Raw genomic sequence first — 18,241 nt, 5'->3', positions numbered from 1 at the left:
GGTTTGCTGCGATCTAGCATCTGAATTCATAAGGTGAAAAGGAAAAAAAAAAAAAGCATAATGTTGGTTGCTTTATTTAAGTAGCAAAAGCTACTTAAATAGGAAAACCCTAAACGAGATTATTTAGACAGGCTTGTGAGTAAGGCACGCGTGTGCACGGGTATGAATGACTGCCGGTTTCTTTCTAAATCGATGACTCACAAGGACCCTCCATTGTGTTTTAAAGCGAAGCACGAAATCAGCATTCTGGTTTGTAGTAAAGAAGCGTCCCAAATTGTCTTTGAGATACCATGCTTGCGTTTTTCCGTGTTCATTCATAAATTATTTTGATGTCAGCATAAATGAAATGGCGATTGGTTATCTATTCCTCTTGCCAGCCCCTTAAGGATCCGAAGTGAAATTAGTAGCAAGAAAGCATGTAATTGACAAAGTCACGTGTGCTCAGGGGGCCAGAAACTGGAGAGAGAGGAGGGAGGAGGAGGAGGAAGACGGAAAAAAAAAATCAAAAGAGGGAAAGCACATTAGACCATGCGAGCTAAATTTGTGATCGCACAAAATCAAGATGTTAGATTGATGCAGAAGATCACTTCGTTCCAAAGGGAAAGTTTTCATCTCACGAGTTTGGAGCAGAGGCCCGGTGGGGCAACATGGCCGAAGGTTAATTTTCTTTTCTATTGTTTTACTTTGATTTTTCTCTCATCTTTCTTCTCCCCATCCCCCCCCCAGTCTTCTCTCCCACCCTCCTTTGCCTACCCCCATACCCCCCACCCCATGATCTTTTCCCCGCAATACTGGGCATCACCCTCGTCCCCATCACGCAATGGGGCTCCCTGCAACCTATTGTTACAGCTCTCCAAAATTGTCTTGTACCGCCCACACCGATTCACAACTTGAAAAGGTTTCAGGGAGCTATTGTTCGAATTGTTAAGAGTGTGGTGAAGCGCAGTTTCAGTTGGTGAGCCCCCAAAACTTTTATACACCTGCCCCCTCCCCCACTCCAACCCCAACTTTAATTGAAAGTTATGGGTGGTGGGGGGAGGGGAATGCAGATCGCAAATAACGCAGTCTGCTGCCGCATGGCTTTAACTCTCCCGAGTTGTAACCGTGTCCCGGAGTTCTCTGTTCTCCTCATGCCTGCCAGAGAGACGGTTCCCGGACACTTCTCTTTGTAAATGGGAGCAGTGTTCAGGCAGAAATGTGCAAGTAAAGCAATTCAGGCTGCACTCGAATAGATGGCTGAAAAGCAGCATTTGCCGGTTGAGCACACGTCCTTACCGAAATGTGGGAGTTGAGAGGATCCACCAAAGTATGTGTCCCCCCCCCCCCCTTTTCTCAGCCCTTCCTCTTCTTTCTGTAAAGGGATCGGACATAACTGGCGTTTGGTTTCTTTATTCTTTCCTCCCGTCTCCCCCCCTTGCCCCAAGCTCGCACTGGTTTTCAGTTTAGATGAATAGTTTTGGAATACAAACTAACTGTTTTTTTCCCCCTGTTCTATGCCAGGCGGGGCAAGCAAAGGTGGTGACGAGCCAGGGAAGCTGCCTGAGCTGGCCGAGGAGGACTCCCGGGTTCTGCACGGGACTGGCCACTGTAAGTGGTTCAATGTGCGCATGGGATTTGGATTCATCTCCATGACCAGCCGAGAGGGAAACCCCTTGGACCTGCCAGTCGATGTGTTTGTGCACCAAGTAAGCCAAACTCTGCCCCTTCCTCCCCACCCCGCCCTTCACCTTTTCCACGTGGGGTAAAACTCGGTGAGTAGTTATGTCAGTGGACTTAATGTGGTATACTTAGGTATACTGGAAGACCAAAACAACAACAACAACAAACAAAAAAACTCCCTTCCCCTCATGGGTTTCTTCCTGGGTTTGTTTACTGAAACAGAAATGAAAAATTCGAAATTTCACTGCTTTGGGTGTTGTTTGAGCGGATTTGAGAGTTTCTGTCTTCATTGGACAGTGAAATTGCGGTAGTTGTAGCTTCCGGTGCTGTCGGTTACAGTGTATCATGTTGCCTATATCTAGTGCAGGAGTACAAAAAAATGACTGAACAGAGATGTTTTGAGTTTAAAAAATTGCTTTTTTAAAGATAGACTGGTCTTCTTACTTTAGACAGCTCTAGTCTTGGCTTATCTCTGCCTGCGGTGGTCATTTGTAGATTCAAATATGTTTATTTAAATTTCATGGTAAAATTAGATAGGTTATCTTTCACCTAATATGGATTTGAAAGAATCTAAGAAGGAATGCATGCTAATAAAATATTTTAAAGGAGAAATGTGCTTCATGTAGCGAACAGGTCCAAGGTTACTGTCTCTTTAAGAGACTGGTTTTCAAAAAAAAAAAAAAAAAACGTGGCCCAAACAGCTGTAGTTGATGTATTTTAAATGTGCTAGTCTGCTACTTGGGATATATTTTCAGCATTGTTTATATTGCGTTGTAATTTTTTTTAAAATGCTAAGCTGCTAAATAGAATGCCATTTCTTCTCACTTGGAGAAATTCACCAAGAAACAGTATATACTATGCCATGCTCCCTTTCATTTACCCAGCCTGTTGCTTGATCTTTCAACCAGCAAAACGTGTTTGTGGTTTGCACGTCTGACTGTTTCATTGAAAAGTTAAAGAAATATAAATTCACTGTGGGGAATTCATAGAAGGAGAGGGATTTAAAACTAGAGCTTTATTTTGGCTTAGGGTCTAAGTTGAAAAAAATGAGAGTGGCGATCAGTGCTACAAGTTGCCTGACAGGTAAGCACAAGGAATGCTTAGCGTGTGTGCACATGGAACCTGCATGTTTTATTTGATATTCGATTGCGTGCTCTGGATAATATTTACAACCTCCCCCTGCTGCCCAAGTAATATCATCCTCAAATCAAGTATATAAACAGTGTAAACATATGAAACCGGTTTTGGTTTGTTCTGTGGTGCTTGGTAGCCCTGACCTCGCTGGATGGTGTGCTCTCCTTTCCTAAAGACCTAGCCACCATTACTGGATGTTTACATGTGGAAGGAACAGCATCATCATCTGTGACTTGAAACTGGGCTTAAATGTATGAGTAGAGCACCACAGGCAGGCTACTGGTTTTATGCCTTCTGTATGATACTGCAGAAAGAAGTCATGTTTTATATATATACTTTTTCCTCCCTAGACTGAATGACTGAAAACACTGACTAATCCATTTTCTCTCAGTATCTGGATTTCCCCACTTTAAGCCTTTCTAGTTATTATGTTGTTCTTTACAGCCTCATAAATTTGTTTTATAGATGAAAATGAAAAAAATAACCTTTTTCTTCTTTGTCTGATTATACCTTGCTAAATTTGATATTCTTTGCCTTTTAATACATTCAGATATTAAGATAATTCTTTTAATCATTGTTAGTACATAGAAACATAAAACACCTCAAAACTAGTTAGTGGTTATATGTTGACAAACATTTAATATACACTGAATTAAATACTATACCACTGTAAATGTTTATTTGTAGATAGCAAGTAGCTTATCAGATACAAAACACTGATTATTAATGTTGTACTTGCTTTAATGCTCTGTTACATATATGTGAAAACAGTGTTAAAATGATGCTTATGATAAAATTTATCTTGAAATATGCAAATTTATAATCTCAGAAGAATATAAACACACATCTTTGGAAGAAGTATGTAAAAAGTCAGTAAATCTTACATTTTCTGATGTGAAAAGCCAGAGACCTGATAATCTTTAATTTTAAAATTAGAAGGTAACATTTTAGGGAATTTGGGAATGGTATAGTATTTATTTTTTGAAATATTGCTCAGTTTATTTTCAGAAAAAATCACATAGACATTATTTGGTCTTTTTTGCCTTGGTTCCTATGCAAAGAAATTCAAGCTTATATTGAGACTTACGTAGTAGATTGTACATAAATCATGTGAATAAAGTATTTAGAAGAAAGCAGGAATTGTACTAACTTTAGGCAGGCAACTGTAAGTAATAATTAGATAGTCATAAATGATGTTTGCCTGTATGTAATCAGATTATGGTTCAGAACAATTTTTAGAAAAATTGCTAAAAATATTTTTATTATTTTAGCTGCCAATTTTTACTATATGAGGATATTTAGAAGGCCTACAGGTTTTATGAAAATTTGATTTATTTCTCATTATCTCTATATGCTACCATGTTATAAAAGAATAGGTACCAAAATTAGAAATTTTAAATGTCTAACTGGGCATCATTTAGTCATCATTTAAAATATGTAAGTTTGTTTTGAGTGTTCAGAAATACACCTGTCATTTGACTTTTAAATGTCCTTACTGATGAATTGCATATATTTTTATTATTAGAACCTAAAAAAAAGTATTCTAAAACTTTCATAGTACACATTTGGTGCTATAAAAGTGATTTCAGTTTCTTCAAAATAATACTCAATAATATATTATTTTGTAGTTAATAGCATAATGGTTATGCAAAGAGACTCTCATGCCTGAGGCTCCAAAGTCCCAGGTTCAGTCCCCTGTACCACCATATGCCAGAGCTGGGCAGTTCTCTAGTTAAAATATAATAATAATAATAATAATAATGCTGGGGTTGTGTAGTAGCATACTCAGTTGAGCACACACTCTACCACAGGGACCCTGGTTCAAGCCACCAGCACTTACCTGCAGGGGGAAAGTTCTGGGAATGGTGAGGCTGTCCTGCAGGCAGTTCTGTCCTTCCCTCCCCCTCTATTCCCCCTCCCTCTCCTTCTCTTATCTCTTCCTTCCCTTTCAGTTTCTCTCTTATCTCTGTCTCATAAAATAATAATAATAATTTATGTCAAGGCAACCAGATTCTCTTTTACAAATATTGACTGCAAGGAACTGAACATCAAGAGTAATTTGCTCGCTGTAACATGAACAGAACATATATGTATTTAAAACAGAGCTGTAGTTTCATACATACATGATCCTATTTAATGCTCTTTACAATAATTGAAACATTCTTTTAATTTCTGTAATGTCACTCCTCAGAAGAAACACATGACTTAGGTGCTGTCTGTTGCTTGAGAATGGTGTGTGACCACTGGGGAGCTAGACAGCCTTTATTTGACATCCTCTTGTTAGCTTGTAATCTAAGTGATCTTTTTTATGGATGGTAATGGGTATATGTTTTTCTGACACACTAAAACTGAAAGTGATATTGTTTAGTGTGAATATTTTATTTTCTAGTGTGTATGTGTTAGATGTTATGTATTTATTAACATGTAAATTATGTACGTATAAACTAATGAATTTATCACTCATTGTTGTTTCTGAGGTATTAGCTAAAATGTGCAGTGTTTAAAATATTTGAGAAGTTTGACAATAGACTTTTGTCAGTAGGATAACTTGATAGGGATTTCTCAAGAATTCTAAAAAAAAAAATTCTATAAAAAACAGACATGTCAGAGTTGGGCGGTAATGCAGCGGCTTAAGCGCACGTTGCGCAAAGCGCAAGGACCCCTGTAAGGATCCCGGTTTGAGACCCCGGTTGGTTCCCCACCTGCAGGGGAGTTGCTTCACAAACCCTGAAGTAGGCCTGCAGGTGTCTATCTTTCTCGCCTCTTCTCTGTCTTCCCCTCCTCTCTACATTTCTCTCTGTCCTATCCAACAACGAAGACAGACAACAATTAATAATTACAACAATAAAGCAACAAGGGCAACAAAAAGAATAAATAAATAATAATTAAAAAAAAGAAAACTAAAAAAAAAAAAAACCAGACATGTCTTAGTTGAAATAAAAGTTTACATAGCTAATATGGATTTTTTTTAAAAAAGTTTTATTGAGGAAATAATATACAAGAGAGTTGTCACAGGAATACAGTTTCTTATTTCCCAATGATAAATGCCAGTAGAACACTCTGACCACCAACGTAAGTCATCCTTGACCATCTTGCACTGGGCTCTCAAAATACGTTCAGTTGCCTCTTATCACCTGCCCTCCTCCCTGCCAGTCCTTGACTTCACTGCAGAGTTTATGGAAGGGTTTCCTCTCTTTTTCTTGTTTCTTAAGTTCCACATATCAGAATGTAATTTTTGCAAGCTACTAAGTGGAATTTTATCAATTAGAATACAGTTAATACTCTTCTCAGTTTATTCTTATTAATGTGTTAAAAATTGTATCCATAGTTAGACTGTAAGATGGTATGTTGAGGAAAGGAGTAGATAGCATATGGTTATGAAAGAGACTCTCCTGCCTGAGGCTCCAAAGTTCCAGGTTCAATCCCCTACACCACCATAAGCCAGAGCTAAGTAGTTCTCTAGTTAAAACAAAAACAAATAAGACAAACAGAAACTAAAATGATACGTTGAAATTATTTTGCAAAGCTTCACTTTTTGAAATTTAAGCTTTATTTATCTTTTTTTTTCTTTTTTTCTTTTTAACAACACTCTTGCTCAGCTCTGGCGTAAGGTTGTGCTGGGGACTGAACCTGGGAGCTCATGAAAATTTTTTGCTTATCTATTACGTTATCTCTGGCCTGAATTTTAAGCTTTTGAATAATTAAATATTAATATTACCTGCTGACATATACTATCATTTAAGTGTTTTACAAAGATTTTGATTTCCAATATTATTACCTTCCTAACAAGATAATCATTTTAAATTTTATTTTGGGGCCAAGCAGTGGCACACCTGGTTAAGCACACACATCACAGTGCACGAGGACCCAAGGTTCAAGCCCCTGGTCCCCATCTGCAGGGGGAAAGCTTCACGAGTGCTAAAGCAGTGCTGCACATGTCTGTCTGTCTGTCTCTCTCTGGTTAGCTCTCAATTCCCCTCAGTCTAGATCCAATAATAAATAAATAAAATATTTAAAAAACTGTTTTGTTTGGGGAGGATTTGTTTTCCTTATTACATTCTGCTCAGTTCCTCAGAATATTTTCTTTCTCTTGGGAACTTATGTTTAGAATTATTTGCCATCAAATATGATACAAAGAGTTTTAAACATATATGTATTCCACATACTTCATCATTTTATTTAAGTTTTTTTTTTTTTTACCAGAAGGACATCTCAGTCATCACTACAGCTGCAGCTCTGCTTTCCTGCTTGTGGACCTCCCCCCTGCAGGTGGGAACCGGTCCTTGAGCTTAGTAACGTGTGCTCAACCGGGTTCACCACCACCCACCTCCCCTGAAAAAAATTTAAAACATTTATTTATTCCCTTTTGTTGTTCTTGTTTTTATTGTTGTAGTTACTATTGTTGTTATTAGTGATGTCGTCATTTTTGGATAGGACAGAGAGAAATGGAGAGAGGAGGGGGAGAGAAAGAGACACCTGCAGACCCGCTTCACCGGCTGTGAAGCGACTCCCCTGCAGGTGGGGAGCCGGGGTTCGAACCGGGATCCTTACGCTGTTCCTTGCGCTTCACTCCATGTGCGCTTAACCCGCTGCGCTACTACCCGACTCCCCTGAAAATGTTTTTTAAGAAAGAATAGGTGTAATTATTATTCTAAAGTTTGTTGAAAATGTGAATCAAAACAACTATTTAGATGAAGTGGAAGTTTAATGATGTCTTTGCACAACAGTCGTAACTCACTTGCTAATGTGTGATGCTTTTCTGTATTTTGAGAGTGGTTCCTTCCTATGTCTGCCAAATTTTCAAGATAAGTTACCCAGTTGATTAATTTGATAGTTTTCTAAATGTAATGCTTTAAAACATTTTAATGACAAGCTCACATGCTTAGGCATTTAAATAAACATTTTAAAATGCAGTTACCTTGTAAAATACACTATCCTAGATACTTTCCTTCTGATATTCAGATACTGGCCTCTTGTGTTTTTATACTTCTTTTTTTTTAAATTTATTTATATATATATTTTTTAATTATTTATTTATTCCCTTTTGTTGCCCTTGCTGTTTTATTGTTGTAGTTATTATTGATGTTGTTGGATAGGACAGAGAGAAATCGGGAGGAGGGGAAGACAGAGAGGGGGAGAGAAAGACAGACACCTGCAGACCAGCTTCACCACCTGAAGGGGCTCCCCTGCAGGTGGGGAGCCGGGGGCTCGAACTGGTGTTTTTATACTTCTAACAGTTTCTGTTTAAGAGATGTATTTACTAATGTGACTATCAGTAAGCATTTATGGTGCTGGGGGAGCAAACACAGGAATTCTTGCTTGTGAGTCTAAAGCTTGGTCTCCTGTGTCACTTCCCAGACTGCTAACAGGGTTTCTCCTTCTCACTAAGGACCAGAGATAGTGCAGCCATTCAGCAGGAGATTATCTGCATGCGGCCTGAGGGAGGAAGAGAGCTGGCAGGCTCTTCACATGCAGAACTGAGGAGTGTCTCTGTCTCTCTCCTGAAAACAAATAAACCTCGGGATGGGCTGTGGAACTCTGGTGGTGGGAATTGTACCTCTCGTATCCCACAGTCTTGTTGATCATTATTAAATCCATAAAAAATCATAAAAAAAGAGAATAAATTTCATTCTTCTTCAATTTGTACATGAAATATTGATCATGTACTTACTTAGGATATAGTTTTCCAGGCAAAAGGAAATAGCTTATCCACTTGAGTGTGCACTTTATCATGTGTGAGGGCCTCTGTTCAGGCCCGCTAGCCACCACATGGCACAGAAAGGGGAAGCCGGCATAAAGGGGAACCTTCTAGTGGCGGAGTAGTGCTGCGGTTTCCTCCTTTTTCACTGGCTCTATGCTTCTCTGTCTTCCCTACATCTGGAAAAAGGAAAGAACATGTTGTGCGACCTCCCCCGGTGGAATGAGGCTGGCATGAAGTCCCATCCAAGTCCTGTCAGAAAAACAAACAAAGCCGGTCTTCTTTGTTCTAATGTTATTGGTGTCAGCAAGCATATAAGAACACAGTAGTCATTCAGAAGACTTGCCTGCCAATTCCTGGTACCTGCTATGGTCAGATCTGAGTAGGGTTCTGGTTAAAAGCAAGCAAACAAAAAATGATGCAACTCATAGATACATCTTCTTTCATTTCATTTGTTTTTGCTTGTGTTTTGACAGTGGCAGAGAGGTAGGGAGATGGAGTGAAAGAGAAAGAGACCACTGCATGGAAATTTCCTTCGGTGTATTTGGGGCCAGCCTGGAACCTGGGTTCCTCACATCTTTTTAAAGATGATTTGCAACAAATTAAGACAATACATTAAATTGGCAAGAAGAAATACGTAAATGATAAAAAGTACTTACAAAGAAGAACATCATAAGCCTATCTGTCTTTTTGCCACCACACTTCTCTGCTCCTGGTGGGCTTTTAAATTATTTTTTCTTTCTTTTTTAGATAGCAAGTGAAAGACAGGAAGACAGAGGTAGAGAGGGGTGGAGAGAGGAGAGGCACTGTAGCACTACTCCACCGCTAGTGAAACCTTGTAGGCATTCCTGTGTGGGGTCCAGAGATTTGAACCCTGGTCCTTGTGCATCGTAGTATGTGCCATCTATTGGCTGAGTCACCTGGCCACTTTCAGCTTCTCTCTCACCCATCTGATTTCTGGAGTGTCCTGAGAATCTGAGTGAGCATTTGTTACCTGCACCCAGTCTGGCACATTAGGAAGTGACTCCTTCCCGTGGGCCTGACCGCTTATGGTAGCAGCGAGCCCGTACTATTTGAAATGCGCTTTTCTTGTATCATTATTGGCACTTCGCAGCTTTGAGCCAACTTTTTTTTTTTTCCTGATGGAGAAAAACAGAGATAAGGAGCAGACGGAGAGAGGAAAGGGGGTTGGGGCGGTGGCGCACCAGGTTCAGGGCACATAGTACTAAGCGCAAGGACCCGCACAAGGATCTGGGTTCAAGCTTCCCCCTACCCCCTACCCCAGGGGGGTCGCTTCACAAGTGGCGAAAGCAGGTCTGCAGACATCTGTCCTTCTCTCCCTTTCTTTTTTTAAAATGCATTTAATTTTTAAAAATTATCTTTATTTGTTTACTGGATAGAGACAGCCAGAAATCGAGAGGGAAGTGGGTGATAGAGAGGGAGAGAGACAGAGAGACACCTACAGCACTGCTTCACCACTTGCAAAGCTTTTCCCTTGCAGGTGGGGGCGGGGGTTTGAACCCGGGTCCTTGCGCATTGTAACGGGAGCTATCTTGCTGGCCTTTGGACCTTTATTATTTAAATTTGAATTCTGCCTGTTCTGAACATAGGTGTTAGAGATATTTTGTATATTTTTCTAAAAAAAAAAAAAACCCTGTAAAATACCTTACTTATGTATTTTCACGAGAAAGTGAGAGAGAAAAAGCCAAGTGTGAGAGTACTGCTTAGCTGGGCCATGTGGTTGGACCTGTAATCTCCGGAGCCTCAGAAATGAAATTCTAGCATTACTGCTGTATGGTCTTCAGGCTTAGTTTGTATATATCACTTGTTGATGAGACTAATCTAGAAGTCAAAAATAATTTACTAGTTAAAGATACACCGGTTTTATTTCTGATCGGATTATATAACATAAGTAAATAAGGTGAGGTTATATATTATTAACGAAACTGGAAATTAATAACTTTTATTTAGTTTCAAAGGATTATTTATACTAAAGAGACCAGAGTCTTCCCTATGACATAGGCTGGTGCTGGGGATTGAACCTATGACCTCTGGTGCCTCAGGCATACAAGTTCTGTCTTCTTAAGAGGCTGAGCTATCTTTCTGACCTGAAATTTATTATTTAAAATGTGATCATCTGTATGCTTGTTTGGGAATTAAATATGGTATAAATAAATACCTTGTCAATTCTTCACACATTGAGAATTTCTCTGAATTTTAAGTAGCAGGAAATTCTGCTCCCTAACTATGTATAGTCACTACACATTGTAGACACATTGTGCATAGTTGGTAGAAACCTAAAACTAATTTATAGCCATACCAGTTCCAAAATAATTTGCTTATAGCATCTGCTTATATCAGAAAAATTGAGGCTAATAATGTTCAAGAAAAGTATATTGCAGGGAGTCGGGCTGTAGCACAGCCGGTTAAGCGCAGGTGGCGCAAAGCACAAGGACCGGCTTAAGGATCCCGGTTCGAACCCCGGCTCCCCACCTGCAGGGGAGTCGCTTCACAGGCGGTGAAGCAGGTCTGCAGGTGTCTAGCTTTCTCTCCTCCTCTCTGTCCTCCCCTCCTCTCTCCATTTCTCTCTGTCCTATCCAACAACAATGACAACAACAATAATAACTACAACAATAAAACAATAAGGGCAACAAAAGGGAATAAATAAATAAAATAAATATAAAAAAAAGAAAAGCATATTGCAGATAAGTGGTATATATTCAGAAATGATCCTTTAGTGTTTTTGCCAATGCAATAACAGATGTTACCTTGTATCTAGACAGAGTTGGATCAATCATATCTTATTTCTGATAATCTGTTTGAAGATAATTTGATGATTGCTCCTGCCCTCCAATATCTGAACATTTGATAGCTTAGCTCATTTTTCTTTTTATAACCAGTTGCAAATTGGAGTAATACTACCTAACTTTCAAGTGTGACAAGTAGAGATACTGATACATAAATTGCTTGGCAAATATGTCTTGAATAAATAAGCCAAATATTGTGTTGTCAGTACAGTCATGGTGATTTTTACATAGCAAAACAAAAAATACTTAATGATTTTTCTATCAGCCCAATATAAGCTTGTCTTTTCCCACAATAAAATCAGTTATAGTCAGGGGTATCTATTCATTATGGGAAAGTATGTTGGTGTCTTATGTACTTCTAGAAAATGTGTCATATACTAGTAACTTCCATTGTTGTAAACTATAATTTTGTGGAATAGAATATTTTTCCTTACTGTTCATATATCAGGGTATTTTTGGAAATAATTTTGTTCTGCACGTATTTGTGTTCATTGCTGCATGAAATTCTACTGGATCTAGGTGTAAATATCTACTTTGTATAATAATACTTTGTGTATTATTCAGTGTAATCCCAGTGGAAAATGGTGTTTTTTATTTTCTTCTATAGATCATTCATTTATGTAGTCAACTTCTATTGACTTTCTGTTGTGCAGATGCAGGCACACACAGTTGTTTTTTTAATTGCCACTAGGCTTATCTCTAGGGCTAGGTGCCTATACAACATACTCCCACTCCCAGTGGCATTTTTTTTTTCTTTTCTTTCCCTTTCTTTTATCTAACAGGACATAGAGAAATCAAGGGGGCAGGAGAAGACGGAGTGAGAGTGAGAGCCACCTGCAGCCCTGCTTCACTGCTCATTGAACATCCCCTATAGGCAGGGTCTGAGGCTTGAGCCCAGATTCTGTGCATGGTAACAATGGGAAATGCTTGTTTTCAATGATGTGTCTCCCACTTTAGTAGTAGAATGATCTACAATCTGGTCAGATACTATCAGTCAATATTGAAACCCCATTTTACTATTTACCTGTAGGAGAATTAAGTTGTCAGTATCCTATAAATCCTCTCAATACTTTGGCATTCCCAAAAAAAAAAAAATCCATCACATATGTTACGGGAATTAAATGCTCTCATACATGTCAAGCAAGGGAGACAGTAGCTCCTCAGTGTTATTGTCAGTAGAATATTTGACAGTAGAGGATATGGATTGTTCCACCAGCCTAAAAGAAAAGAATGAGGGGGGTGCCGGGCGCTGGAGCTTTGGGATAAGTGCTCATGGCACGAAGCACAAGCTAACTAGCGCAAGGATCCAGGTTCCAGCCCCTGCCTCCCCACCTGCAGCGGGGGAAGCTTTACAAGCCATGAAGAAGGTCTGCAGCTGTCTGTCTTTCCCTCTCCCTCTCTGTATTTCCCTCCCCTCTCAATTTCTCTGCCCTATCTAAAAAATCGAAAGAAAAAAATGGCCACAGGATTCCTGTGCCGACCCTAGCTCCAGCAATAACCCTGGAGACCAAAAAATAAATAAACAAAATTTTTAAAAAATTGTGCACTTGTCCCGTATTATTGTTGATATGTTATGTTAATTGGTCTGGTTCTGGTTCCTTTCAGCTTTGTGTCTGTAGACATAAGCACAGCCCACTATACAGCCACATATTATCAGGTTATTTGCTTCTCTTTTGTTATGGCTGCTTGGAAACCTTTATATAGCAGAAATTTCAATGCCATGAAGCTGAGATTAATTCGTATACATTTAACTAATCTTATTTATTTATTATTCAAGAAGAGGTAGAACCAGCACTGACCAGGAATGCAAGTCGGCGCTCTAACAGGCTGAGCTATTTCCTTGGGTCTGATCTTCAATCTTGATTTCATTTAACCTTATGGTACTTTTTCATATAATATAAACTCATAATTTAACCCAAAGGCCATAACTAGGATTATATTACTCATTTTTTAAAAAGTATTATCTTTAAGATAATAGTTATTAAAAATATCTGGTTCAATTATTTAGCTAGTCAGTTTTATTTATTTTTCTAATATTTATTTATTTTGGATAGAGACAGAAGAATTGAGAGGGAAGGGGTAGATAGAGAGAAGAACTCCTTGCAGCACTGCTCTTCTTTACTCATGAAGCTTTCTCCCTACAGCTGGGACAAGGGGCTTGAACTTGGGTCCTTGTGCACTGTAATGTGTGTGTTTAAGTCATGAATTAAACTCAGCTTTCGTTTTAAACAATCACATACTAAGTATCAAACATGCTTAGATGTTAGATTTGAGAGTTGTGCTTCTGGGGTCCAGGTGCTAGCGCACCTGATGCAGTATACTCAGTTCTGTGGGCAAGGTGCAGGCTTTGCCTCCCACTTCCCACTGCAGGGGGGACTTCCCGCTTCATGAATGTTGAAGCAGTGCTGCAGATGTCTCTCTCCCTCTCTCCCCCACCCCCTTGCCTCAAGGTTTCTCTGTCTCTATCCAGTAAAGGTATAAATAAAATTAAAGAGTGCTGCTTCTTAGAGCTACATGGTCTTGCTGCTTTCTTCTTAGCAGACTTAGATGAGAGCTTTCCATTCTCATTTAAAAATATGTATTTATTTGTTTACTTATGTGAGGAGGAGGGGTAACAAGAACCCAGCATCACTCTGTCACTCTGGGAAATGGGATGTAGGGGATCCACCTCCAGACCGAGTGCTCTGAGAGTCCACTGCCTTCCTGGTGTCACCTCCTGCGTTGCCAAAGTGTGTTTTTTCAATACAAGGTGTAAAAGAAAATTATCTCTTTTTTTTGGTCATGAATTCTCATTCTTAGTACAAAGTTTAATTTTATTCAGCTTCTCTCATTCAATCTGAGGGAAGCTATGATTTTTTAAAGTGTTAGTTTAAAATTTTGAGCTAAATATCGTGATTTCCCATCTTCAGAGTTTTCTGATTTTATGTCTACAAATTATGTTTACCAACACTTGGAATGTTATTTTACTTTGCCATTAATTATGTATTTAATTTTACATCTTCAAATCTGTTATAAATATGCTTTTTAAAATAAAAACTGCCTTAAATTTATTCATTTGTTAAGCTTAAGATAGGCCTCTGTTTTAGTATCTTTTAAATGTTGGGTGGGAGTTGGGTGGTAGCGCAGTGGGTTAAGCGCACATGGCGCTAAGCACAAGGACCAGTGTAAGAACCCTGGTTTGAGCCCCTGGTTCCCCACCTGCAGGGGCCCCTGGTTCCCCACCTGCAGGGGTGTTGCTTGGCAAGCAAGTGAAGCAGGTCTGCAGGTGTCTCCCCCCGACTCCCCACCCCCCACCCCCGTCTTTCCCTCCTCTCTCAGTTTCTCTCTGTCCTATCCAACAACAATGACATCAGTAACAACAATAATAACTGCAAGAAAAGAGAAAATAAATGGCCTCCGGGAGCAGTGGATTTGTAGTGCAGGCACCGAGCTCCAGTAATAACCCTGGAGGCAAAAAAAAAAAAAATTAAATTAAATGTAACTTGCTAAAAGCTTCATGTTTTTATTTTCATTGTGCTATATATTAAACTATAAATTTCAAAATAATTTTATTTGATCATAACATGCTAATAATCATTCTTTCCTTTCATCACTTTGAAGGCTAAATTTCCTTAGCCATTACTGATAGTAGTTAGAACATTTGCAGATACTTTCATGTCTGAATTCTTTTTAAGAATTTTGCATTCCTATTAATTATATCCTTAATTCAGTCTGTAATAGAAACCTGACTACAGATTACTTGCATCATTTTAAACACTCAATAGGTCATTGCTAAAAAGTTTGAAATGAATTCTATCAATGTTTTCCCTAAAAACACGTGATTCTTTTTACATCACATAAATACTGAAGCATGGTTTTACTTTTCTTTAGATAAAGTTAGAGAACACAGCAAGCAGTTAAGTTTTAAGCCATACAGCTAAAAAGATAGATGAATGCTTTTCATTTTTAACAAAAAAAGGATTAATTTTAGAATGGATTAAATTCGGAGTTGAATATTTAATCACAGTATTGGCTTCAATTTTTTTTCCACTCAAATTAGAATTAATTGAATACTAGATCTAAGACAGTCGAATTTACATGCTTCCCCTTTCATTGCTTCCTCCCCCAGCCATTGAAGAACTTTGAATAGTGAGGAATTTGCACCCTTTGGTTCAGGTTGCAGGTCCTCTTGAAGCCAGAGAAGCCAGAGTCAGAGCTATTCATTGCTTATCTTTTCCTTGGGCTCCTTGTAAATCCTGCCTTCCTGCTCTACGAAACATTTTCTTTTATTATTATTATTATTATTTTTAAAACATTCTTATTATACTAGACATCTAAGAAAACTTTCTACAGTGGAAGATTGAGCATATGGTTGTTATTTGATGGTCTCGCATGTTGAAGTTTTTAATCGCACTGCATCTTATTTGATGAACATAAATTTTATTTACACAGATGTTACTTTATAAGATATAATAAAAAACATTCTGTTTATTTTGTAGCAAAAAGTGTGATGATGTGATGGTCTCTCTCAGGTTGACATTTTACACCTTGGAAATGAATTGATTACTTTTAAGTAAATTGAATTAGTTAATTACATCTATTAGAAGCTCCAGCGTATTTTGTTTGGATTCATATAACTTCTAACATTTATACTGAAATGTAAAACTTGTCTGAATCAGTTACGGCACAAGTTTATGACTATAACAATAGCGGTAGAAAGACTTTAAATATAAACCTAGGTTTAAACAAACACAAAACACTTTGTTCTTATCTCAGCATCCCTTAAAAGTACACAGCTCTGGTTCAGGACCTCAGGACCACCCATCACCCTGGACATCGGATACTTCTATTTGTTCAAGAAGCTTGTGAAGTATCTGTGTGCCAGTGGGGGATGGTGTGCCTATCTGTGCGGGGCATCAGCTAGGTGCTTTTAGCCTGACAGAAGCACCACCATTTGTTTATTGTGTCCCTGCAGAATTTTCTAGTTGTAAAGCCAGACTTGCAGTTTACATTAAATGCTTGTTATTTTTATGCAAGTGCAGCTTGCAGTTTTCCATGTTTTTCTGTTTTGTTTCTTAGGCTTGCTAAAGGTTAAAGTCAGCCCCTGTTAGAGTTAACCTCAATCCATTATAGCTGTTTGGCTTGCAGGCCCCACCCATTGGCCTTGGATAGCTAATACCAGGCTTTTTGTTTCTTCATGTAGTAAGGAAAGGAAAGAAAACTGTTTTCTTTCATTGTGTAAGTCATGTGACTTCCCTTTTGGTTGGTTACAGACAGGGTCCAAGTGAATCGCCAAGCAAGTCAGCTGTTAGGACTGGTGTGTTTTTATGAAATACATAACGCACTGTGTCTCTTCATTTAGGTTCTGTGCATTAAAGTGTTTACTTTGAATAGTTTGAATACTTCACACCTTCATGCTTGGTTTTGAAAGTAAAAAATACATATTTAAGAGACATACTGGTACATTACATCACGATAGATCCTTAGTACTTCCTAGCACTTGGGTATCGCTTGGGGTTTCTGAGCTGTAGCTTATTTCTCAGTTAACAGCAGTGTAATAAAGAAAGCAGGGCAGTGGCTGAGTGATTTCAGCAAGAAAAAATTACGGGTAGGAAAAAAGATTAAAAAAAGAATTGGTTGAATGTGTTGCTTTATTTTTATTTATAAAAAGGAAACATTGACAAAACCATAGGATTAGAGGAGTACAGCTCCACACAATTCCCACCACCAGAACTCCGTATCCCATCCCCTCCCCTGATAGCTTTCCTGTTCTTTATCCCTCTAGGAGCATGGACCCAGGGTCATTGTGGGATGCAGAAGGTGGAAGGTCTGGCTTCTGTAATTGCTTCCCCGCTGAACATGGGTGTTGACAGGTGGCTCCATACTCCCAGCCTGCCTCTCTCTTTCCCTAGTGGGGAAGGGCTCTGGGGAAGCAGGGCTCCAGGACACATTGGTGGGGTTGTCTGTCCAGGGAAGTCTGGTCAACATCATGCTGGCATCTGGAACCTGGTGGTTGACAAGAGAGTTAACATACAAATCCAAACAAATTGTTGACCAATCATGGACCTAAAGGCTGGAATAGTGCAGATGGAGAGTGTGGGGGGGGGGGTCTTCCATTTTTAGATAGCTAGTAGGCATATTTTAGTTAAATTAATCATCCCTGGCATTATGCTATTCCACTGCAGAATACTGTGCCCCAGGATGGTTCCGTAGCCCCCATGTCCACTTGGTCGACTCCAAATTATATTCCTCCATGAGGATAATTTCTGGAACCATCCGTTCCACCCCGGTTCCGTGGCTGCCAGTTCTTAGCAACATCGCCCCGCCAGATATTCGTCGGGATGCGGCATCATCTAAGTTCATTTCCCACGTCTACGCTCAACCAGACCTGCCAATATACGCGGATTATCTTCGCCCACCCTGTCCAACGCTTGACGTCTCGTCACCCAATCTGGTCCCCTACGCCTACACTGAACTTCTCTGTTCCAGACGCTTGGAAACAGAGCTGGCAGTCACCTGAGGTAAAGAACAAACACCTCATCACAGACCCCTGCGAGCGTCAACCCGGCTTTGACCTGGCACGTTATGATCGGGCCCTCCTCAGTCGCTATCGAACAGGCCATGGCCGGTGCGCCGCTATGTTCCACCGCTGGGGAGCCAGAGATGACCCGAACTGCCCCTGCGGCTCCAGACAGACTATGACCCACATAGTCAACGACTGCCACCTCTCCAGATTCAAAGGAGGTCTCGAAACTTGACATCAGGCTCAACCTGACGCTGTTGACTGGCTATGGAAGAAGGGCAAATGCTAGAAGAAGAAGAAGTTAAATTCCAAAGGGCCTGTGGCTATACTAGGTTTTTTTGGTTTTGTTTTGTTTTGTTTTTCCTTTTTGCTCCTGAGCCTGAAATCTGTTACACTGGTGGATCCAAGTTATTGTCTGGGGAGATGGTGTCATGGCTGGGA

The 18,241-nt window shown here is 39.4% G+C and overlaps 1 protein-coding gene across 1 annotated transcript in view; it reads left to right on the top strand.

The window, feature by feature from the left end:
- The first annotated feature begins 527 nt into the window (after nt 1–527).
- LIN28B (lin-28 homolog B) overlaps nt 528–18,241 on the top strand; it is an 87,270-nt gene continuing 69,556 nt past the window's right edge. The window contains exons 1-2 of the mRNA XM_007523929.2: nt 528–657; nt 1,501–1,685. Of these exons, the coding sequence (XP_007523991.1) occupies nt 648–657; nt 1,501–1,685 (195 nt within the window). The 5' untranslated portion in view covers nt 528–647. The remainder of the gene's footprint in view (nt 658–1,500; nt 1,686–18,241) is intronic.

The sequence above is a fragment of the Erinaceus europaeus genome, chromosome 4, assembly GCF_950295315.1.
Source record: "Erinaceus europaeus chromosome 4, mEriEur2.1, whole genome shotgun sequence".
NCBI classification, from domain to species: Eukaryota; Metazoa; Chordata; class Mammalia; order Eulipotyphla; family Erinaceidae; genus Erinaceus; species Erinaceus europaeus.
The sequence above is the reverse complement of the archived record's forward strand: the minus strand, read 5'-3'. Positions and strand labels throughout refer to the sequence as shown.